Here is a 25,080-nt window from a genome sequence, read left to right as displayed (position 1 = left end):
CAGGCAGTGGTGGGATCCCAAAATCGTAGTAACAGGTTCCCATGGTGGTGGGATTCAAACTGTATGCAGGCCTACCAGTGGGGCTGGTGCGAGGTGCATGACGGGGGCTGGCTACCTGGCATTCCAGGAGGCCGGGGGGCATTCCTGGAGTGGGGCTGTGGCAAAGTGATGCAGCCGCTGGGCGGCCGGGGATCCTTAGTGGCATGGAAACTAATGCACGCGAGGGCATGCAGGGCTGCCACGCGACGCCGGGTGCACCTCCTGCTAGGACTGCTTCAAGTTCTTGGCTTGGCTGCTACTGCTGAGGAGGAGGAAGGCTGTAACTATAGGCAAAAAATCACGTGGCAAAATCACCAATTAGTAACCCCCTCTCGGCACACACAAATAATTAGTAACCTACTCTCGGGAACCTGTAAGAACCTGCTGGATCCCACCTCTGCTCCCGGGGTGGCGATTACCACTGGGACAACCTCAGCTGGTTTGTGTCATAGCTGCTGAAACTCGATTTTCAAATCATGATATTTAGTGACCTGTTCATGTTCTTTTTCATCTACCCTGCTGTCACCAGGTCTTGATGTATCAATGATGGTCACTTTCTGGTCCTCAATCGCTGTGATGTCCAGTGTGTTTTGTGGCAACACTTTGTCCGTTGGGATTTGAAAATCCCACAAGATCTTAACTTTCTCATTTTCCATGGACAATGTTCCCACCAGTTTTTAGCCATCCTGATGTTGTAATTCTTGCATAAATTCTAGTGGATCATCTTGGCCAGTGAGTTGTGCCAGCTGTTTGTACTCGGTCTGAGTGATATTTTTGCCCTAGCTGAGCATGTGATCTACAGTTTCATCAACTTCCTTGCACAATCTTCACTTTGCATCATCTGAGGATATTTTTATGTTGGCCTTGATCATGTTTGCTGCTCTTATCGGAGGAGGGAATCACATTGTTCTTTTGATCACCGTTTTTGGATTTGGTGCCTCTTAGGAAGATCCAAGTTTGACCAAACAAACAAACAAACAAACAAACAAAAGTATTTAATTAGGAAAACCTGTAGTTTTCACTTTTCTGGCCATCCTGTTACAGCTGACTTACGGTGACCCCTGGCGGGAATGTCAAGGAAAGAGATGTTTGGAGATAGTTTGCCACCACCTGCCTCTGCATCATGATCCTGGTATTCTTTGGTGGTTTTCCATCCAAATACTGACCTGGGCTTACTCTGCTTAGCTTCAAAGATCTGATCAGATCCTGGGCTACCCAGGTCACTTCTTTTGTGGGTGGCCATTGCATTGTGCTGCTTACAAAGAGACCATCACAGTGTTTCCGCTGTATCCTCGCAACAACGCTGTGGGTTGGGTGAGAATCAGAGGAAAGGCCCAGTCCGAAGACTATGTGGTGACCTTCGTGGCTAAGGGAGGATTAGAACCCAGGTGTCTCCCGTCCTAGGCCCGCACACTAACAGCTTACCCTAAGCCGAGTGACATCCTTTTAAATGCATGGAGGTCACTGGCTTAGAAGGCTTTAAATCTGCTTAGAATTGTGCTATAAACCCTTTTGGCTCTCCACTGGAAAACATCCTGACTTTGGAGTTAGAGCTCATTCCATTTGTATTTCTCATGAGTGCAATCCACAGATAGCTGAGTGCTCAGCCTTCTCGATGTTTGTTTTTTTGTGGGAGGACATGTGCATAGTGCCTGCCGTGTGACCACGGCCAGTTCATGTACAATTGGCAGGAGCTAAATGTCTGAAACTTCAGGTCGCACGTCGACATTCCCGGCTGTGGAATTTGGAATGCTTCCGGAATCCTCCCCCTCTTAATTTCTCCCAGGGCTTTGCCATTATCTCCTTCACATTTCCAAGTGACAACCAGTGAATTATGAGTCCTCCATTAGTTTGCTCTTAATTTTCCCAGTTTTGTTAAACCAGTTTCCAGCGCTTCCTGTTTCTTCTGATCTTTCCAGATGATTGATGTGCATTTGCGGGTTGACGCCCCTCTGCAGAAAAGCCATCTTGCATTTGTCTCAAGACCTTGTGTCAAATGGCCAGTGACTGTGTAAGACGGGTAGGGAACCTGCGGCTCGAGAGCCGCATGTGGCTCTTCTGCCCTTGCACTACGGCTCCACGAGCTGAGCTGCCGGCTTCATCCTTGCCTGCCCTGCAGGCAGCAGGGCGGGCGCACCAATTGCCCATGGCCGGCTGGGCAGTGCCGCGGGCTTCCCCTCTCGCCCACCCCGTTCGAGGGGGGCGGACGCTTTACCGGCGGCCAGTAAGGCCAAGCCACTGGCCCCATCCTTGCCCACCCTGCAGGCAGCAGGGCGGGCACATCCATGCGCTTCTCAGAATGAGTGGAGTAAAAGATAAAACCCCCCAATATATACAGTGTCATCTTTATTTCAAATGTCAAAAATTATTTGCGGCTCCAAGTGTTTTCTTTTCCCGTGGAAAACGGGTCCAAATGGCTCTTTGAGTGTTAAAGGTTCCCTACCCCTGATGTAAGAGCACACGAGTGCATTAGTCAAAACCCCACACAGGAAAAAAGATAGTCAGACGTGAGATCACACTGAGATTTCTGTACAACGGCGTTTTATCCATGCATTTCCTGTGGCCAAAGTAGATGTGTGCGTGTGCCAGTTCCGAAAGTGAGCTTAGACATACCTCTGGGTTAACCAGGATCAAATAGAAGTGGGATTTCTGAATCAGAAATGAAAGAACAGGGCAAAGCTGTGTATTCCTCGAAACAAAAATACCGTGTTGTGTACTGTGTTGGAGACACCGAAGCTTGAAAGAATTCAGCGTTGCAGGCAGCCCTTGAAACTGAGCCGGCCGCCGGAGCCGCCTTTGCGGGGGTTTGCTATGAAAATGCGATTGCCAAATATATTTTGAAAGGGTGGGCAGCAGGGTTTCTTGAGCTTACTGTAAAACCTTTGGGTGGAAGGGAAGTGACAGACACACCAGCTGTCCGTGCCAAACGTGGGTCAGAGGGGAAGCCATTGTGCCAAAGCACATGCTTACATTCCAAGCCAGAAATTGGAGGCAGGGAACAAGGGAGTATCGGTCAGAAAAATGCCCCTCTGGAAACCAATAAGAAGGAGGTTGGTGGGTGGGCGGGGGAGCTCCCGAAATTATCATGCTTGGTGCCCAAAGACAAAGTTTTGATTGTGATAGTTTTGCAAGGGGGGGGGGGCTGGTAGTGGAGGAGGGAATGCCTTTGTTTGCAGCCAAACGCTCTGAGTGGTTCCAAAATGAAGTTGGGAATTTGGAGCGGGGCCAGAGAGTGTGACTCAAAGCTTTGAAACCCATTTCAAAAGGAGATGCAAATGACACTTGGACGATCCCACTCAGCCAGGCCAGGCCGGTCCGTCTTTGCTCTGAATATACATCGGAAGCAGCTTTTTTTAAAATCCTAAAGCAGCTTTTTTGTGAATCTGCACGAGTGAGAATCCTCGCCTTCCGAGGAAACCCCTCCCCTCATATTACTGCCACAGTCTGAGTATTTTTTTTCCTGAGTGCAAAGAAGCTAGCATGGATCAGGGATGCAGGCAGAGATACAACAGGCAACCTGTTTCAAGGGTGGTGGATTCTGTAATTTTTTTAAAACAAAAACCCTGCCGCCTTGCTTTTTGGTTAAGCCAGCCATTTTCAACCAGGGTTCCCTGGTACCCTGGGGTGCCGTGAGCATGTCCCAGGGGTACCGCGGCAACACTACCGCCCCCCCCCCCTCACTTTTGTGGTGTCTCCCACCGGCGCCAGCAAGGACATGGAGCTGGCCCATGGGGCAGGACCTGTCACAAGGTCAGCAGCCACCCCCCCCCCCCGTGCTTCCCTTCACCCTGGGAGGGGAAGGTGGGGGGGGGGTGGTGGCAAGCAGGGGCAATGGGAGGGGAAGGTGGAGAGTGGCGGCAGGGGTACTGTGAGATATGAAGAGTGAGGTCAAGGGTACCCTGACCTCAAAAAGGTTGGGAAACACTGGGTTAAGCACATCCTTGACGCAGCCAAGGACAAAAACATACATCACCACTTCCTGATGTCTGGAAGCAAGGATATCCCAAAAGAAACTTGATGGGATCATGCAAAAGAGAGGACGTGGTTTGGGGGCTGTTAGGGTTTGGTTGTTGTTGTTTTTTGCAGTGTTGCACCCATCTACCCTGGCCTGGATAGCCCAGACAAGCCTGATCTCATCGAATCTCAGAAGCTAAGCAGGGTTGGTCCTGGTGAGAACTTGGATGGGAGACTTCAGGGTTGCTGGGGAGAGTCAGGCCACAGCCAACCATCACTGTTCCCTTCTTGACTCAAAAACTCTGTGCAGTCACCCTAAATCAGCTGCGACTTGACAGCAAAAAAAATTAAAAATCCATACACCTTAGTGCAGACCTGGGCATTATACGGCCCGTGGGCCACATCCAGCCCGCCGGATGACCCTGACTGGCCCCCCTGCCGTGCTGGGGAGCGAGGCGCCTTTGAAAGCCCCGCAGAAGCCGGTTGCCTTGGCTGCTGGCTTCTGCGGGGCTTTCAAAAGCGCCTCGCCCCCCTGCCTTTTGGCCCGGCCCTCCACAATATTTTCTGTTTCTTACGCGGCCCCATGGAAAAAATAATTGCCCACCCCTGCCTTAGTGAACATAGGCAGGTGGGGAGATGACATGGACCGCTGCCTGGGAGATGATGACTAGAGATACTGGAGGCTAGACCTGGGGAATTTCTTCATGCAAAGCTAAGGCTGTGTTCCTCAGCAAGAATCTTCCAGCCCCATAAACAAGAAGTTGCCTTACTCTGGGTTTAACTGTTAGTCCACCCAGCCCTTTTATAACTTTTCAGGGAAGAGCTGTTTTCCAACACCAGCTACCCTTTTAACAAGTGAGGAGCCTCAAAATATCCTGCACGCAGAGCTTGTCACCTGCCAACTCCGCCCCTGCTGGAAATGTAAACCTTTTGCAACCATGGAGCCCTGTTGGAAATGTAAAAGTTTTAAGAACATAAGAACATAAGAACTAGCCTGCTGGATCAGACCAGAGTCCATCTAGTCCAGCACTCTGCTACTCGCAGTGGTCCACCAGGTGCCTTTGGGAGCTCACATGCAGGAAGTGAAAGCAATGGCCTGCTGCTCCTGAGCACCTGGTCTGTTAAGGCATTTGCAACCTCAGATCAAGGAGGATCAAGATTGGGAGCCATAGATCGACTTCTCCTCAATAAATCTGTCCAAGCCCCTTTGAAAGCTATCCAGGTGAGTGGCCATCACCACCTCCTGTGGAAGGATATTCCAAACACACGTTGCGTGAAGAAGTGTTTCCTTTTATTAGTCCCAATTCTTCCCCCCAGCATTTTCAATGAATGCCCCCTGGTTCTAGTATTGTGAGAAAGAGAGAAAAATTTCTCTCTGTCGACATTTTCTACCCCATGCATAATTTTATAGACTTCAATCATATCCCCCCTCAGACGCCTCCTCTTTTGTTGGACTTAAGTACAGTTGAAGGTTTTCACTGGCTGTTGTGGGGTTCCCTTGGTCTTAGTTTTTGCACCTAACATTTCATTTTGCTCAAAGCATTAAGAGCACAAACTATCAGACCCCAGAAAACCCACAACAGTCTGCTGGTCTTAACGTCCAGGACCTAAATGGTCTGGGACTGGACCATGCAAAGGACCTCTTTGTCCGTACAAATCTTCCTCATCGGCTGACAACTCCCTGGAAAGTCCTTCTGCGCGCTCTCCGTAGTCAAGAAGAGCCAGTTTGATACACTGGTTAACAGGGTTGGGCTTGTTTGGTCTGGTTGAAAGAATATAAACTATGTTGAGAAATGAAACCATTGCCTCGAGGGCATGATTTGAGATATGGGTGGCAGTTAAAATTAATAAAGGTTTTAATAATCATTCGATTAGCCGTGCCACGCCAAGAATTATGGGAGGTGTTTAAACCTAGACTGTCAAAAATCAGTGAGCTGGCTTTCACCACAAGAAGCGTCATTTGGACGCGAAATGATAATTTGAAAACCAGTGGATAACATGATGTGACATTTTCGGCATTTCACAAGGGGGATTTAAAATGGAATTGAGAGATGAAATGTTAGTAGAAGTACCGGTAACTGGGTTCTGACTGGGTTTTTGTAAATGCACACTTTATTAGAGAGATTTAAAACAGATAAAATATCTTTGTTAGTTTTGATATACCGTCCCATCCAGTGGTGGGATTCAAATAATTTAACAACTGGTTGCTTACAAACACCATTTTAACATCCGGTTCTGCCGAAGCAGTGCGAACCGGCTGAATCCCACCACTGGCCCCATCCCCTAAGGGCTCTGGGTGGTGTGGTTTTGTGGTTTTGAAGACTCTGAGAGCCCCATCCAACCTCCCCACCCAGTTTCATAGGCTATACCGGGATGGACTTCTGTTTTCAGAGAACTAGCAGATGATCCCACTCTCCAGTTCTTGTCATGAACCCATGAAGCTGCTGTGTACTGGATCAGACCATCATCCATCACGGTGAAATGCTGCGGGGAAGAATGAGGACTAATAAAAGGAAACACTTCTTCACGCAACGTGTGATTGGTGTTTGGAATATGCTGCCCCAGGAGGTGGTGATGGCCACTCACCTGGATAGCTTTAAAAAGGGCTTGCACAGATTTCTGGAGGAGAAGTCGATTCATGGCTACCAATCTTGATCCTCCTTGGTCTGAGATTGCAAATGCCTTAACAGACCAGGTGATCGGGAGCAACAGCAGCAGAAGGCTTTCACCTCCTGCCTGTGAGCTCCCAAAGGCACCTGGTGGGCCACTGCAAGTAGCAGAGTGCTGGACTAGATGGACTCTGGTCTGATCCAACAGGCTCTGTCTTATGTTCTTATGTTCCCAATCTGGCAAACTCAATGGTTGGAGCAAGGAGGGGGCTTGCCTCAGCTGGCTTGCAGGCCTGATGGTCCCCATCAAGGGGCCAGATCCGTTCCCCCGGGCTGTATGTCTGATACCCCTGTTTTAAAGACTAATATACAAATGAAGCTGGAGGGTTTTCGTTTTGGGACTTATGAAAGAAAACATGGACGTTTGTTTTTTACATGGCTTTTGCAGCAAGAATATTATATAGTCAAAAATGGGACACATGATAGGTACAACCTACGACAGAAGACTGGCTTGTGAAATGGTTGGATTTGGCAGAGATAGCTAAACTAACTTCTTTGATTAAAGAAAAGTACTCGTCTAAATTCATGGAGACCCCTGGTTGACTTTTTGCATAAAACAGGGGAAAAAATGGAACGGGTGATATGTGGATTTGAGGAAGAGAAGAACTGGAAAATAGATATAACATCTCCCTGAAAAGTCCTGCTGTGTGACACACTGCCTTATGACGCACAATTTGTCACTGAGCCCAGGGTCTTTCCAGAAAGGTTGAAGGAGGCAGTGGGGAGATCACTTTTGGGGGGGAAAAATCTGGGGGTTCAATTTTATGGGCCCCCAAAAGGCTTATTTTGTTTCCCTGCTCCTACACATAAAGCCTGCTGGTTGAGATCTCTCAGAACTCTCTCAACCCACCCACCCACCACCGCCCTCGGAAGCAAAGTTCACCAAGACTGGATGCTGTTACCAGAAAGGCCTCCTGGAGCCACCTTGAAAGTGTGGTTGCCTCTATCTCCAGAAATGTGCAGCCTGCTCACACAATCAGAAATTCCCCATTGGCTACAATGGAGCCACTGCAGAGCGCAGAATCTGCCAGGCTCTTCAGCAAGTTCTGTGGTGGGAAAAACTAATTAACTTTTCCCACCATAGACTTCAATGGGGCTTGCTGTTATGCCCAGCTGGCTCTGTGCTGGAGATTTGGGAGGGGGCTCTGGTAGGGGTTTTGCTCTGGGTGGGGGCACTTATTTTCTGGAGGCCTGCTGGTGTGAGTCTCCTGAAAGGAACCAGCCAACTTTGCTAAAGTTTGCTTGGGAGGGGCAAATGCTGTGGGGCACCCAGTTGAAGGTAAACCCGATGCCCACAGAAGGAGCGTCCAGACACCCAGCTGATCTGCTCATGTGGGGGGTGCAAAATCATGGAAAAAAATAAGACATAACCTAAAAATAAGCCCTTTTGGAGCAAAAATTAATATAAGACCCTGTCTTATTTTCGGGGAAACATGGACGTTTGGTTTCTGGCTTTACTTTATGCTCCTTCCACTTGTGGTGGTCACCCTGTAGCACCAAAATGTAGAAACTTCGTTAGGTAAAATTTCCCCTTTCAGTCGTATCCGACCCTGGGGTACCACTGCAATTTATAGGCAAGCCTCTTTGTGGGGGTAGTTTGCCATTGCTTTCCCCGGCTATTCTTTACCCCCAGCTATGAGTTAGGTACTCATTTACCGACCACGAAATAGATGGATGGCTGAGTTGACCGTGAGCCAGCTGCCAGGATATCTGACCCCCAGGGGGCTCGAACTCCTGACCGTGTGAGTGGATCATATAGTAGAAGAGAAGAAGAGTTTGGATTTCTATCCCCAGTGCAAGCACTTAACCACTACGCCACGTGGCTCCTAGAAACTTCATTGATGGGGTTCTAAATTATTGTAATGTATTTTGAACTGTTGATAATTTTGGTATCCCCCACCTTGGGCCAGGGAGGGGCAGACTATAAAATCAGGTGAAAGAAATTATTAAAAAAAAAACATTTTCTCTCCTGTTTTTTCTTTTTTCTCTTTTTTTTTTGATGCTCTGATGTGGAAACCGGCTGTTAAAGACTTCTTGGGCTCCCCAGGGCCTGCACGAGCATGCGCCAGAGCTGCGGCCTGAGACTCAGCATCCTCGTGCCAAATAGCTGCAAGGCTAAATCGAAATTGGGTGAGGCAGAAATTGCCACGTGTCTTGGCTAAGCTTGTGAGTCATGCATACAGTTGGCACGAGGAATACGATGTGGGCATCTCCCCACCTCGGCTTCGGTCCTAACACAGGAGTCAGTTTCTTTGAATCGTCCCGACCCAGACCTTGCTGGTGCAACCCATGCCATTTTAGTATTTGTTTATTTATCTGCTGGATATAAATCCCACCCAATCCCCAAAGGGCTCTTTATATCCCACCCAGCCCCCGAAGGGTATTTGTGGTTTGGCTTGAACTTTGGTTTGGTTGGATCTTTGGTTGTAGCTCAGGGCCCGGGCGACAAGAACTCAATGAGCACGTGCAGTCGGCAAGCTTGCTTACATATTACCGACTGCAAGGGGCCCCACCCTCCTCAGTTGACCTGGCCTGCGACAGGAGAAGGAAGCCCCACAGCTCAATGGAGGCAATTGCATATTTTTTTACAGGTATGTGGTGGGTCCAAGAAGAGAGAAAAATGTATTAGAATTTCCCCAATGTAATGGAAGGGTCTATAGCAGTGATGGCGAACCTTTTCAAGACCGAGTGCCCAAACTGCAACCCAAAACCCACTTATTTATCGCAAAGGGCCAACACGGCAATTGAACCTGAATACTGAGGTTGTAGTTTAGAAAAAACAGTTGGCTCCGAGGCACGCATTACTCGGGAGTAAGCTTGGTGGTTGTCGGTGGCTTTGCTTTGAAGCAACTGTGCAACGCTTCCAACGGGTGAATCACGACCCTGGGAGAGTTTACTCAGAAGCAAGCCCCATTGCCAGCAACCGACCTTACTCCCAAGTAAAGGATCGCGCTTTAGTTCTTCGCATGAAAATCAGTGGGTTTTTACAGCGCTTAACAGGGTTGCCTACACTGCTTTCCCAAAACTGGGTCTTAGATTTAATGCTAATAATCAAGCCCAGCAGCCCAGGCCAGCCTAGGTGTGTATGGCACTCAGAGAGGGTGAGTGCCACCTCTGGCACCCGTGCCATAGGTTCGCCACCACTGGTCTATTAGTTTGTGGATTACGTTATACTTCTGAGCTGATCTAGCCTGCAACATGAAAAGGAAGACCCACAGCTCAATGGAGGGAATTGCGTATTTTGTACAAGCCCAAATTGAAGAAAGACCTTCAGCTACCCCCTATGTAGAAAAACAGGTGGGATAAAGAAGCCCTGCATTATTCAATGTTTGGACTTCCTTGCTTTTCTTCATTTGCTGGGTACTGTCAGTAGCTATAACTGTGTAGCTTTTCCTAAAAAGGCACTGAAGACTTTGTATAATTGAGTTGTGCTGTGTATATATATATATATGGCGCCGGGATGCTCCATGGTGCTGTATGGACTGATCATCGTGTTGTGGCAGCAACTACAGGGAAAGGGCTGGGCTTGAGGACAGCACAAAGGTCTGTATCCTGTGGCATGGAATGTAGACCTTTGCCCTTTTCAAGGCACGTAGGCAAATGGGGTTGGTCATCTGTAAAAAAAAAAGCCTTACTGGATCAGGCCAAGGTCCATCTATGTCTAGGAATCCTAAATTTGCAAGGTGAAAGGCAGCAGCCTTCCCTTGTAGGATTCCTCTGGTAGTTGGTGCTCAGAGGTATACTGCCTCTGAACCTGGAGGCTCGGTTTGCTGACATGGCTGCTAGCATACCTCTCCGTAAGCTTGTCTAACTCCCCATTAAAGCAATATGTGTTGATGATAAATCAGTGCGTTTTTGTGCTGGTGAATTTCTTTGTTTATGTGCTGTATAAAGAAGTTAGTACTAACACCCTCTTGATGGTACTGCTGCTCAGTTAGTATATGTGCCACAAAGCATGGAAATGCAATGTTAAAGTACCAAATAATCATAAAGCGGACTCATAGAGTAGAGCGGAGAGCCGCTTGTGATAAAACATATTAATTAATGCTCAGTTAGACCTAATAGCAATGATGATAGGCTAATTTAGTCCTAATAGGCCGATTATCTTCATTATAAGGCTCAAATATGTCTTGTGGCTCCAGGCAGTATTTTTCGGGGTGGGGGGGTGGGGGTTTGATGTAAAATGGCTCTTTTGATAGTAAAGCTTGCTAACCCCCGTCTTAGGACCTTCTTTATTTTCCCCCACACTTTTGAATGCTGCACCATTGTAATGCGTGTATCAATTCTATCAGCTTTTTAAAAATTATTCTTTGAGTATTTTCTTCTGTCGGCTGCCCTTTCAGTTGAATGCTGTGAGTTTTCTTTTAATCAGTTGTTGGTGAGTGGTTGGAGGGAATCTTATTCTGTTTGGCTTTCTCAAATAAGGATTTGGTGTATTGTCCCAGGGTTGCTTGTTAGATTTTGTTGCATAAACCATCTCTGGCCCTTTGGTGGAGTTGCATGACAATATTGTCGAAGGCTTTCATGGCCGGAATCACTGGGGGAGCTTCGGAGCCGTAGGTCAGCCTTAGGGGTACCATTTCTTTCCTCGATAGCTATGCCAGTATTCTGTGGCTGGCATCTTCAGAGGATCCTTTGAAGATGCCAGCCACAGATGCAGGCAAAACGTCAGGAGAAAATGCTGCTAGAACACGGCCACACGGCCCGGAAACCACACAACACCCCACGACAGTATTTTTCATAATAAATAATTGTGTACTGCTTTGCCAGTTGTGTCCAGATTCTTTTTGTAGGGGGCTGTACCAGTGCTCGGGAACATTTTGGGGTATAGCAGGAGGTAAGAAAGTCTGTTCCATGTTCAAAAAACTGTCTGCCCAAGGGAGACATTCAGGTGGATCAACTCTCTCTCTACTTTACAGGACTGTCGTGAGGGCAAAATGGGGAACTGTGTACACTTGTATTCATGTCAGAATCAAAACGTGTAGATGCACTTGTTGGTTTTCTGACTGGTTTCCGGCACCCTGGAATATTCCAAAATTTCCTGGCTGTCTCTACCCCACCCCCTCTTCTCCCACCTCCAGTGTTGCAGGAACGTTTAGTAGCCCTTTGAAGGAACGGTACAGATATTTTCAACTGGTTTTTTTCCCCTTTGTTCCCTGCCTTTAGGATGTTGCTGTCTTTGACCGAGTGGTTCTGGAAACATGAATTTTGGCTTCCTCCGGGAATCACCTGGGAGGACATGAAGGAGACGGACGAGATCCGCTACCCGCAACCCCACCACCTCCTCCTCGGTATCCTTTGCTCTTTCCTCCTCATCGGTCTGCGGCTGACCTTTGAAAGGCAAGTGATGTCCTGATGTGAACATCTCAATGTGTCATTATTCCTTAGTCAGACACCTTATCCAAAGCCCCCCCCCCCTTTCAGAGAGCACTTCCCTCGCTGTCTCGACAAAAGCGGGCAGCTGTTCAAATGGAAGAGAGTGTCCTAAGCAGATCTCTCTGGTTTTCCTGTGAAGTTTAATTGCTCCCAGGGAGGTATCGGGTTGCAGCCTTCTTTGCAGCAACCACCTCTAGTAACCTTACTGTCTCTCAATGGAAGATATTCCTATCTCTGGCTGTGCTCGAAAAATGTTGGCATTGGCACACTCGAACGGTTCCAAGGAAAGTCACAGTGTCAGCCCAAAGGGAAACGTGAGCATCGATAAGCACTCGCTAGAAACAGCAAACACTGGAGTTGAAGGCCAGGTCACAAATGTTCACTTCTCTTCTTCCAGATACCTCTTAATGGCGTGTTTTCCTTGCCAGATTATTTCCACTGGTTAGAAATCCACCAGTTTAGACACGCTTTTTTTAATTTCGGAAGGTGTAACGCCTCAGTCTCAGCTGAGGCCCAAAGGAGAAACAGCAAAATTATTGCAGAACCAAACGCCTGTTTTGTCCAGACAAAGCAGACTTCCTGGGCCTCCACACGGTTTTTGCATTTTCACGAAACAGTATTGCACAAAATAAATATGTCCCTGAGAAATAAATATATAACTGCCTGGATTAAACAGCTGCTGATACTTTTTGAGAAGCAGGTACTGTGTTTTCTGCTATTAAGTAGGTTGGTGAACTGTGTGAGAGATGTGGCAATTTTTCTCTTTGTAGTGTCAAGAAGAAATTAATCTTCAGTTTTGCCTCCTCCCCTTTCTTCTTTTAAGTGTGAAATGGCGGATGAATAGCTAATGGCTGTTAAATCCAGGGGAAGGAATATTATTAAATAACATTTATATCCTCCTTATTCTCTTGACTCAGGGTGCCTGGCAATAACAGTTAAAACATCCCCAGCAAAAACCAAGGACGTAGGTAAGGGGGGTGGGTTTCCCGGGTTTAAACCCCCCCCCCCATTACATGTCCGAAGCTCCGCCCCCTATTTGTAGTTTTTTTGTATTTTTAAAGTGTTTTTCAGTTTTTTGCCTGCAGGGGGCACATTTTAGGCCAGCAGCACCAAAATTTCAGGGATTTTTTGGGAGACTCTCCTGATGATGCCATCCAAGTTTGGTGACGTTTGGTTTAGGGGGTCCAAAGTTATGGACTCCCAAAAGGGGTGCCCCCATCCCCCATTGTTTCCAATGGGAGCTAATAGAAGATGGGGGCTATACTTTTGACAGTCCATAACTTTGGACCCCCTGAACCAAGCTTCACCAAACCTGGGTGATATCCTACAGCACCCAGTATTCCCAGGTGGTCTCCCATCCAAGTACTAACCAGGCCCGACCCTGCTTAGCTTCCGAGATCAGATGGGATCGGGCGTGTTCAGGGTGGTATGGCCGTAGGCTCCTGGGTGATATCATTAGGAGAGTCTCCTAAAGATACCCTGAAAGTTTGGTGCTGCTAGCTTAACAATTGCACCCCTGACAGCAGGCACCCCCCAATTTCCCTAGATTCTCCTTTTAAATCCATCCCCTTCGGCATGGATTTAAAGGGAGAATCTGAGGTCCCCAGCTTAAACATTGAAAGTGATGCTGTTTCAGGGTGGGGGAGAATCCACCCCAAAACAGCGTCACTTTCAATATTGTTTTAACTGGGGACCCCAGATTCTCCCTTTGAGGTGGATTTTAAAAAAGAATCTGGGCTCCCTAGTTTAAACACCATTGAAAGTGATGCTTTTTGGGGGTGGATTTCAGCATCACAGCGGCTGCCCGGGGGTGGGGTGGGGGCAGTGGTGTAACTAGGCAAACTGGAGCCCTGGGCAAAACCTGCGTTTGATGCCCGCCCAGGCGCATGCCTGGTGCAATGCGCACCCACCCCCCGCCCCCTTGTAGCTATGCCCAGTGGCGTATCTAGGCAAACTGGAGTTTGGTGGCCCCCCCATGGGCAGCCGCCCTCCCCCACCGTCACCAAGCAATGATTTTTTACACCAGGTCGTTTCAAAGTCACCATCACATTATAGAACAAGCCCCAACTCACAAATCTGAACACAGCAATGGGCCATGCCACACAGCAGAAATAATTTTTTTTGAAAACGTTTTCAAAATGCTTTCAGAATGTTTTATTACTGCTATGAAAACATTTTATGGTGTTGTAGCCAGTCCCCCCAATTGGGGGAAACAGCATCACTTTCAATGTTATTTAAGCTGGGAACCCCAGATTCTCCCTTTAAAGTGGATTTAAAAGGAAAATCTGAGCGCCCTTAAATTTAAACAAGTGATGTTGGAATCCACCCCCAAACAGCATCATTTTCAATGGTGTTTAAACTAGGGAGCCCAGATTCTCCTTTTAAATCCACATTAAAGGAAGAATCTGGGGTTCCCAGTTAAAACAACATTGAAAGTGATGCTATTTGGGGGTTGATTCTCCCCCACCCTGAAACAGCATCACTTTCAATGTTTAAGCTGGGGACCTCAGATTCTCCCTTTAAATCCATGCCGAAGGGGATGGATTTAAAAGGAGAATCTTGGGGAAATTTCTGGCCTAGAGTGCCTGCTGTCAGGGGTGCAATTGTTAACCTAGCAGCACCAAATTTTCAAGGTATCTTTAGGAGACTCTCCTGATGATACCACCCAGGTTTGGTGAAGTTTGGTTCAGGGGGTCCAAAGTTATGGACCCTCAAAAGTATAGCCCCCATCTTCTATTAGCTGCTATTGGAAACAATGGGGGATGGGGGCACCCCTTTTGGGAGTCCATAACTTTGGACTCCCTGAACCAAACCTCACCAAACCTGGGTGATCGCATCAGGAGAGTCTCCCGAAAGATCCCTAAAATTTTGGGGCTGCTGGCCTTAAAACTGCGCCTTCTGCAGGCCAAAAACAGAAAAACACTGAAAATTCAAAAAATCTCACAAATGAACCTACAGTTTTTGCGCCCCCCCACAAGGGGGCGGCCTGGGCAACTGCCCTTTTTACCCAATGGGAGGGATGCCTCTGGGTGGGGGCAGCGCAAAACTGAGATTTTGCACCGGGCTCCACTTTCCCTAGCTACGCCTCTGCCAGCCCCCTGAACCCCCCATAAAAAATCTATACCTACGTCCCTGCCAAAACCAAAGATAAAATAACCAGCTCCAGATCCGTCTTGCCTTAAAAGATGCCTGCTATTTACATCCCCTGGAAAGCCCTGGCAAACAGGTGGGCTTTATGGTGCGTCATGAAGATTTCCAAGGAGCTGACCTCACCTCCTCAGGGAGCCCATTCCACAAAGGTGGAGCCACAGCGGAGAAGTCCCCGGCTGTAGTCAGTCCCAGATAGGCCAACCCAGACAGTAGGATAGACAACAGATGGCTGCCAGATTACCATAGCCCTTTGGGGATGGGACGGTATATTAAATATAATAAACTAGCGGGCACGGCCACGCGTTGCTGTGGCAATTGTCCTTCTCATCACAGTCCGCAACCCACACAGATGTCCATGCAGGTCCAATGATCCGCAGCATAGCCTTTTGGGGTGGTCAAATGGAATCCCTCTTTCCCTTTTCAATGCACATCGTTATATGGTGCTGTCGTGTTTTTTTTAGTATAAGGTAACCCTTTCCATTTTACAACGGAACTGTCCAGAGTGCGAATCCCGCTGTCCATGAGGCTGGTTGACACGCACAGTCCTGGCTTGGGTAAGGCAGAGCTGGGGCAAGCAGGCTATCCCAGTCAGGCAGCAGAGGCAGGGTGGTGAGGCGCTCGGATCGAGGCCAGCTCCCCTGGGTTCTTAAAGCGGCCACGTGCAAAAGAAGCTGAGCTGGTAGGTGGTGGTTCGCCTCCCCACCCCGCAGATTTTCTCTTAGGAAGAAAAGGCAAACTCCAGCTTGCTTTTATTAAAAGAGAGCTGTGGCGAATATGGGTGAGGAAGTGGGTAAGTGGTGGTTGGATGTGAGGGAGGGCAGAGTGAGGTGTGTGAGGATGAGCTGGATGTGGATGAGAGTATGTGTGTTGTGTGGTAATAGTGGGTGAGGCACAGAGAGTGAAAGTTACCTGCATGTGTGTGGGGGGGGGGGAACCCCACCTGACGTCTCACACGGCAAAGTGTGTATGTGCTCCACTTCCACTCGTATTACCTATCAGGTATTGCCTATTTCCTGTTTTCACTGCTCATCTCTGGCCATCTGCGCGAACATTGTAAGGGCATACCTACCACTCAGGCCACAGACAAACATGCTGCACGAACACTCTAAGGGTGACAGTTGAACACAAACAGCTTCATGGCCTGGCGCGCCAGGAAAAAGAGTTTTTACCTGGCTCAGGTATGGACTTTCGGCGATTTGAAGGGGCCCGACACCTGCCCGCAACAGGGAGGAACGTCCTGTGAAAATTTGGGGGCGATCCGTCCAGCAGCTTCTGAGGGAGACCATCATGGACAAACACACTGTTAGATTTTTATATATATAGATATTAATAATAATAGTTGGCACATAGGAGTGTATTAAAGGAGACAGCCCATCCTATGAGAGAGACAGATGCAATAAGTCTAGCAACAAGTAGAGATTGGCAGATCCAGCTTGTGCAAATAATGTCTGAAATTAACTCCCAAAGGTCTGAACTTGATCCAGATGCATAATAGTTACACCTTCTTTAAGACTGAGGCTAACCTGGTTTTAAACCGGGGAGCTCAGTGCCCACGAAATGCTCGCCAAAATACAGAAGTCTTTGCTGACTTGATGCCACTGATAGAACCCCTGTTCAAACTTTCACAATGCACTTCTAAGGCGAAATTAGGCATATAGAGATCAGGCTTCTAGATTTTACGTCTGCTGGTCCTCTGTGTAAAATAATTGGAACCCTAAAGCGGATTGTTTTTCCGTTATAACATTGCAAGTCAGGGGGCCCCATCCAAATGGCCTCCCATGTCGACGCAGCTCCCAGGTGGATTCCACATGGGCCAAAAACAGCCGTGTGAAAACGGTGTAAATCCTTTTACACAGTTTTAAACCATTTTACACCATTTTCACACCATTCACACCGCTGGTTTTTGGCCCGTTCGGAATCTGCCCCAGAGAGGCTTGCCGGTGATGTAGGGAGGCCGGGAAAGAGAGAGAACCTCCCTGCCGCCAAGACGTCTCTGAGGAGCTGTATAGACTTGTGCCGCTGTTTCATCAGCTTAAGTCTAAACCAGTGGTGGCGAACCTTTGGCACTCCAGATGTTATGGACTACAATTCTCATCAGCCCCTGCCAGCCCCTAGAGCAAGGGTGTTCAACTCTGGCGCACAAGATGTCCATGGACTACGCTTCCCATCAGCCCCTGCCAGTACGGCCAAATTGGCCAGGCTGGAAGGGGCTGATGGGAATTGTAGTCCATAACATCTGGAGTGCCAAAGGTTCGCCACCATGGGTCTAAACCAACTGCCTGGTGTGAGGTGCTGAGTGACCCGGACGGCCTCCCCTAGCCACGCCCCCGGATTGCTCCCACTGCGGCGGAGGCCCAGGGACACCGTCACAGCATCCTGTGGCACGCCCCACCACCACGGAGGGCAGCGGCGGGTGCCCACAAGCAGTTTCATCCCTCCGCTGGGGTCAGTGCCCCGAAGACAGCAAATCTGCCAGACCAGCTGCGGGTCAGCCTTTGATGGGCCCGCAAGTCAGTGTATTTATGGGCACTTCTTAACGCTCTTAACAAAGTTCTCTGGGGCTAATGAAAAAAATAAATTATATTTAACAGATTCAAGTGACTGTTACAGCTTATCTAGATTAAATAACAACTTTGCTGAGTACACACTTGATTACTCTTCACATTCCAGCATAGCAATTAAACTACATGATATAGGTGCTTTGTTCCAGAGGTGTCACAATTTGTGCTGACCTGCAGCCTATAAAGCAATTCCCACACATTGTTCCAGCAAACCATTCCAGGAGCTACAAACATTTTCACCGTTGGGTGCTGTGTGGTTTCCGGGCTGTCTTGGCCGTGTTCTAGCAGCATTTTCTGCTGACGTTTCGCCTGCCTCTGTGGCTGGCATCTTCAGAGGATCTGATGGTAGGAATGGAAAGCAAGTGGAGTATATATACCTGTTGGAGTGTCCAGGGTGGGTGAAGAAACATTGTGAGTAACAAAGAAGCTTAAGTCTAAACCGTCCTGGTCACTCAGCACCTCACACCAGTGGCAGTTGGTTTAGACTTAAGCTGATGACTTTAGACTTTTTGTATGGAACATTTTGAGGAACAAGCCCTGGAAACAGCACCAAAAAAGCCCACCATATGGTTCTGTTATGTGGATGACACATTCACCATTTGGAGCCACGGAGAAGAAGAACTAAACAAGTTCCTGGACCATATCAACAAGATCCACCCAAACATCCAATTTACTATGGAAAAAGAAAATGAAGGAAAACAGCCATTTCTAGATGTCTTAGTCATCTGCAAGCCAAACCAACAATTGGGCCACACAGTATACCTAAAACCTACACACACGAATAGATATCTACACAAAAACTCCAATCATCATCCAGGACAAAAAAGGAGCACCATAAAAACTTTGGTAGATCGCGCAAACAGAATCTGTGAACCCCACTTCCTTCAAGATGAACTGAATCTCCTTAACTGGGCTCTACAGGCTAATGGTTACTCTAATACAGACATCTGAAGGGCTGCAAGACCAAGAACTAGCCACATGAACAAAGATAAGGAGCCATCTAGAGGGAAAGTGTTCTTACCATACATCAAGGGAACCTTACTTCAATCCGCAAGATAGGAAAACTGATGGAAGAAACATATCCTACAAACAATCTTACAGACCCACTAAGAAAATTCAACAGATGCTACGCTCAGCAAAGCGACAAGAGGGATCCTCTTAGCTACTTTATTCTACTGCATACCATGCAGCTGTGGACAAGTCTACATAGGAACCACCAAACGCAGCACTCAGACACATATCAAAGAACACAAAAGGAACTGCAGACTATTTCATACAGAAATATCAGCAATAGCAGAACACTTGATAAACCAACCTGGACACAGAATATTATTTGAAAACACAGAAATTCTGGACCACTCTGGCAACCACTACGTCAGACTACACAGAGAAGCCATTGAAATCCACAAGCACATAGACAATTTCAACAGAAAGGAAGAAACCATGAAAATGAACAGAATTTGGCTGCCAGTTTTGAAAAACACTAGAGTCAAGACAGTGACTAATCAGCTCCACACAGACACAGGATGACTACAGATAATCAAAGGGAACAAAGGCCAGACTACTTCTATTCAGATGTTCCCACCTATTGACCTTGCTATCTTCATTGTTACTAGACTTCATTGTTACTAGACTTCATTGTTACTCATACTTCTATTCAGATGCCCTCACCTATTGACCTGGTTGCCTTCTTTGTTACTCACAGACAGTGTTTCTTCACCCACCCTGGACACTCCAACAGAGATATATATTCCACTTGCTTTCCCAACATCAGATCCTCTGAAGATGCCAGCCACAGATGCAGGCGAAACGTCAGGAGAGAATGCTACTGGAACACGGCCATACAGCCCGGAAACTACACAGCACCCCAGTGATTCCGGCCGTGAAAGCCTTCGACAATACATTTTCACCATTGGTATTTAGAGGAGCTTGTGGGAACTCCACCCAGCTTTTGAGGATTTAAATTACATGTCCTCTAGTCCAAATGATTTTTTTAAGAGTAGTCCGTTGTTTGGCTTTGTATTTTATTTTTGAATACACTACAGAAATACCTGCCATGTGCAGCTTGCTGCTGGTTAGCTGTCCTTTCTACATGGCCAAGAATGTGCATAGGAGAACACTGGAAATAAAACGGGGTTTTTTCATGTATAGTTTGTATCAGGGTTCTTTCTGAACCATGCTTATCAATGCGTCACATGAGCATATCACTGAGACACAAAAAGAATCTGACATGGAATTAGAATATGGCTGTATTTTTGTGACGTGTTACTAATGTTCACCTGTACAAGTTTGGATTTTTTGCCCCTATGTGCATCACTTTACATTTTGCTACATTGAACTGCATTTGCCATTTCTTGGCCCACTCACCTAATTTATCAAGGTCCGCTTGGAGCTCTGTTTACACCCTCAAAGAACTCTAGTAAGTTTGTAAGACAGGACTTGCCTCTGCAAAAGCCATGCTGACTCTTCCTCAGCAGGTCTTGCTTTTCTACATGTTTAATAATTTTATCTTTAATGATAGATTCTACTAATTTACCAGGAACAGATGTCAAACTGACTGGCCTGTAATTTCCCGGGTCCCCCCTAGATCCTTTCTTAAAGATTGGTGTGACATTGGCTATCTTCCAGTCTTCAGGGATGGAGGCAGATTTCAGGGATAAGTTGCATATTAAAGTGAGAAGATCAGCAATTTCATGCTTGAGCTCTTTAAGAACTCTTGGATGAATGCAATCTGGGCCAGGGGATTTGATAGCATTTAGTTTATCAATGGCTGCCAGAACTTCTTCCTTGTCTACCACTATCTTCGCTAGTTCCTCGGATTCACCTCCTAAGAAGCATGGTTCAGGTGCAGGAATTTTCCTCACCTCCTCTTGGGTGAAGACAGATGCAAAGAATTCATTCAGCTTCTCTGCAATCTCCCTGTCATCTTTTAGCACCCCCTTTGTTCCTTTGTCATCTAACGGGCCTTCCGCTTCCCTAGCTGGCTTCCTACTTTTGATATACTTGAAGAACTGTTTGTTGCTGGCCTTGATGTTCGCAGCCATTCATTCCTCATAATCCTTTTTTGCCTCCCATACAGCTAACTTGCTTCTCTTTTGCCACCATTTGTGTTCCTTCTCATATTCTTTATCAGTCGAGTTGGACTTCCATTTTCTAAAATACATCTTCTTTTTTCGAATAATTTCCTCAACCTCCCTTGTTAACCACGGTGGCTTTCTTTTGGACTGGGCGCTGCCTTTCCTAACCTGCGGAACGCATTCCAGCTGAGCTTTTACAACTGTGTTTTTAAATAACCTCCAAGCATCTTGGACAATTTTGACTCTCTTGATTTTCCCTTTCAGCTTCCTGCGCACTATCCCCCTCATCTTTGAGAAATTTCCCTTTCTGAAGGCTAATGTAACTACACTAGTAGTTGTCACTTGTTCAAGCATGCAGAGATACTGGAATCTGACAGCATTGTGGTTAAGCTGTTCCCCATCAGTCTCAACAACACTGACTCTCCCGCACCAGGTCCTGGGTCCCACATAGAATTATTAGATCTAGGATCGCCTCTCCCCTGGTTGGTTCCACAACCATCTGCTCTAAGCCACAGTCATTTAGCAAGCATATCCAGGAATGCTCTCTCCTTACTATGACCTGAACGCATGCATTTTTCCAGTTTATATGGGGATAGTTAAAATCACCAATCTAATACTCACATTTTTTTGTTTTTCTTGAGATAGAAACTTTTTTTAAAAAGTGTAAGGACACATATGAAACTTTTCCTGCCTCTTGTGCCGTAAGAGCACTTAAATCCTTTCAAGATTTCAGGAGTTCCCTTCTGAAAATGGAACTCTAAGTCAGTCTAAAGCACTATTTTTCTAAAACTGCTGCCCGGCTTCAAATGTTTTGAGCAGTCTCTAAAACTTTTTTTCAGGCAATTAGCACTCACGCAATTATTGTTTAACAAATAGGTTAAGGATTGTTAAATTAAGACCCAATAGAGAAAAGTGAGACTTATTCATAATGATGCTAAAGATTTAATTTCATTTTGATTCCTAGTGACCAAGTGCTGAAAATGTAGGGCTTAAAAGCTATTATTCAGTGTAGCGGAAACTGGAAATCTGATGGAAATAAGTACGTTATAATTTGATGACTTTCTGGTTTTTGTGTATGTTTTGGTCTTTGATTTTGAAATTTTAAAAACTGAATCAGCTAAAGAACAGCATTGCCTCTTCTTTTTAGTATTAGTATTAGTATTATTGTAGATTTCACAGCTGCCAGATCTTTATCTTGTTGTTGTTGTTGTTATTTATTCAACTTAATAAACCGCTCTCCAGGCAATAAATATCAGAATACAAAAAACATCGAATAAAAACAGTAGCAGTGATACAACCTACCCACAAATTGAAACCCAAACCCTATGATGAAATTTAATTTGACCTTTTCAAACCAATTTCTAACAAACCCTTACTGACACTTCATTCCTCTCCCGCGACAACAATAAGTTGGGCTTACCACTCAGGTTGACCGTGAGATCCCAAGAGAAATCGTTACCTGAGCTCGACTTCCTCCGCTTTTCTCCCAAGACAGTAGCTGGACTCGTATCTCCGAGTTGAGTTCAGAGGGCTTAATTGCCTCCCCTCGCCTTCCTCCCATTCCCCGACATTGCCGGTTTTACATGGAACGTGAGCGTCCCTTTTGTTCCGCCAAGCAATCGAATTTAGGAGCCAATGTAGGACGACATTTTTAAAGGTTTCGCTACCGCCACGAGTCTCCCATATCTACATAGCCTAAAATACTGCACTGTGATTGGTTGGTTGGTAGAGTCGGTATGAAGTAGGAGATTCGCAGACTACCGGCTTCATCTTGAGTGCAACCCGATGTTCACCAGGAAGTTGCACCTCAGTCGAAATAAAAATTTAATGGTGAGGGGTGAGCCGACAGACACGAGTCCAACGCTACGGCTGTGTGGAGTACCCAGGTCGGACCTATGTCGAACTAAGGTCGAATCCTACAGTGCGCAGGGGCCCTCTATGTAAAACGTAACTGGAATCTCAACAGCACAATACACTAATTTTTCCAACAGGAGGAGAACCCCCCAAACAACCCTCTAGGTATTACAGGGACCAATAAACAAGCAAACACACTACAAAAAGGACTTAAGCGTACTGAACATCAGTTAACAATTAAAAAAATCAGCCAGTCCCAAGTACTTAAGAACACAAACACACAAACTTAGATTTTTACTACTAATTTACTAAGGCCATTTCCCCACTGAGACATTAAAGCCAGATAATGCAATTGTGTTTCAAAAGAACAGCACCTTTCATCATGGTTTTTCCCCTCCCCACCTCGTAGCGGTGTTCCAGTGAAGACCCCTGAGGTCATATCGCGTGGATTCAAGTAATGTAATTTCCCCACAAACGAGTCTGCTCGGCGAGTCTGTTCTTCCTCATTCCGATTGGCTGTTGTTTGTAAGTTGTGTTGGGGCAGGAACTATTTTAAAAGAACTATTTTTTCCACGCAGCTACATTATTATGTAGATGTGTAGGCAGAATTTCCCCGCCTTCTGATTGGCTATTATGCTGGTGCAGAAACACTACTCCGCCCCTGATTGAAAATTCATGTTATTCTTCTCAAGCTATCAACGGAGCCACATAAACAATTTATCAAAATCATTATACCGTAGCTTCCATTTAATGCTCTTCTCAGAGGCCACTTCAGCTGGCACACAAAAGAGGCTGCACGCCTGCTAATTGCTCCACCGCGCTTCCGATTGGCTGGAAGGTTCAAGGTCAACAGTGGACCAATGTCGCACCAGAAAGCTGTCCAAAGAGGTCTATTTCTGACGCCTCTTTAAGATTTGTCTGAAATGGGCAAGACATTGTCATTAAACAAGTTGCAGACACGGCCGGCAACAGCTTTGTCCGGGTGATTTTTCTCCACAAACCCCTGCGCCTGACTGCAAATCGATGAAAACCGAGGCAAAATTTTCACTGAAAAAAATCAATGAAAGCTGAAACCGATGAAAACCGAAGGCAATGAAAACCGAGGTTCCATTGTATTCCAAATGCAACATAGAAATAGTACTATAATTACTATAATTCCATGCACATGCATTAGGTAATTCAATGCAACATCAACAGCAACTTTCACGGTTCCTAAAGCACTGAATACAGGTCACAATCAGGTGTACCATATCTTGGGCTCCAATCTCCCCGTTGCTCCCATTGTTGGTATCCTCCCTGCCCATAGCTCTATCCGTACCGATAGGAATAAAGTAGGCTCAGGGGTGAAGCAGTGGTGCGACCGCACTTGGAGTACTGTGTTCAGTTCTGGTCGCCACATCTCAAAAAGGATATTGAGGAGATAGAAAAAGTGCAGAGAAGGGCAACGAGGATGATTGAAGGATTGGAGCACCTTCCTTATGAGGAGAGACTGCAGCGTTTGGGACTTATGAGGAGAGACTGCAGCGTTGGGACTCTTTAATTTGGAGAGGAGATGTCTGAGGGGGGATATGATTGAAGTCCATTGAAAATGCTGGGGGGAAGAATTAGGACTAATCAAAGGAAACACTTCTTCACGCAACGTGTGATTGGTGTTTGGAATACGCTGCCACAGGAGGTGTTGATGGCCACTAACCTGGATAGCTTTAAAAGGGGCTTGGACAGATTGATGGAGGAGAAGTCGATCTCTGGCTCCCAATCTTGATCCTCCTTGATCCGAGATGGCAAATGCCTTAGCAGACCAGGTGCTCAGGAGCAGCAGCAGCAGAAGGCCATTGCTTTCACATCCTGCATGTGAGCTTCCAAAGGCACCTGGTGGGCCCCTGCGAGTAGCAGAGTGCTGGACTAGATGGTCTGATCCAGCAGCTCTTTCTTATGTTCTTATGGGTCAGGGAGAACTGACTTAATGTTAGGTCTTGGACCCTTAAGCCAACAAATGGACTCTGAAGTATTGATCAATAGTGTTAATTGAGAAGGCATCAAAGCACCAACTGGTAAATCACCAACTGGTATAAGCCAATTCCGGCGAAGCTGGCATTCAATGTCCCCTTTATCCCCCGAGTGAGCCCCCTCCCATTTCCCCAAGAATTTAGGAAAACAGTCTTTGGAGCTAAGGCACCCCAAGGTCGCCAGCAGATAGCAAGAGAAAGCCACCTGGCTTCCTGCCCCACGTGATAATGAAAGCAACATTGTTCCCACGGGACACGAGGGTCAGGGTTAGCCTAGTTATCTACAAGCATGTGAAGCCATAAAGCAAGATCAAGAGAAGAATGTGCAGGTGGCAGTGGTTACGTATAGCAGGCTGGTTATGTATATCTTAATAGCAGCAGCAATTTGTTATTT

The 25,080-nt window shown here is 46.7% G+C and overlaps 1 protein-coding gene and 1 non-coding gene across 2 annotated transcripts in view; one reads left to right on the top strand and one right to left on the bottom strand.

Annotated features, from left to right (window-relative positions):
* Positions 1-13,359: 13,359 nt before the first annotated feature.
* Positions 13,360-13,478, bottom strand: LOC125434042. The gene has a single exon (XR_007244696.1). It is a non-coding gene; the product is annotated as a 5S ribosomal RNA (ribosomal RNA).
* A 2,846-nt stretch (positions 13,479-16,324) lies between these two features.
* Positions 16,325-25,080, top strand: part of CERS4 (ceramide synthase 4) — a 41,445-nt gene continuing 32,689 nt past the window's right edge. The window contains exons 1-2 of the mRNA XM_048496587.1: positions 16,325-16,366; positions 17,508-17,675. Coding sequence (XP_048352544.1) covers positions 16,325-16,366; positions 17,508-17,675 — 210 coding nt within the window. The remainder of the gene's footprint in view (positions 16,367-17,507; positions 17,676-25,080) is intronic.

Source organism: Sphaerodactylus townsendi, linkage group LG05 (genome assembly GCF_021028975.2).
Source record: "Sphaerodactylus townsendi isolate TG3544 linkage group LG05, MPM_Stown_v2.3, whole genome shotgun sequence".
Taxonomy (NCBI): Eukaryota; Metazoa; Chordata; class Lepidosauria; order Squamata; family Sphaerodactylidae; genus Sphaerodactylus; species Sphaerodactylus townsendi.
The sequence above is the reverse complement of the archived record's forward strand: the minus strand, read 5'-3'. Positions and strand labels throughout refer to the sequence as shown.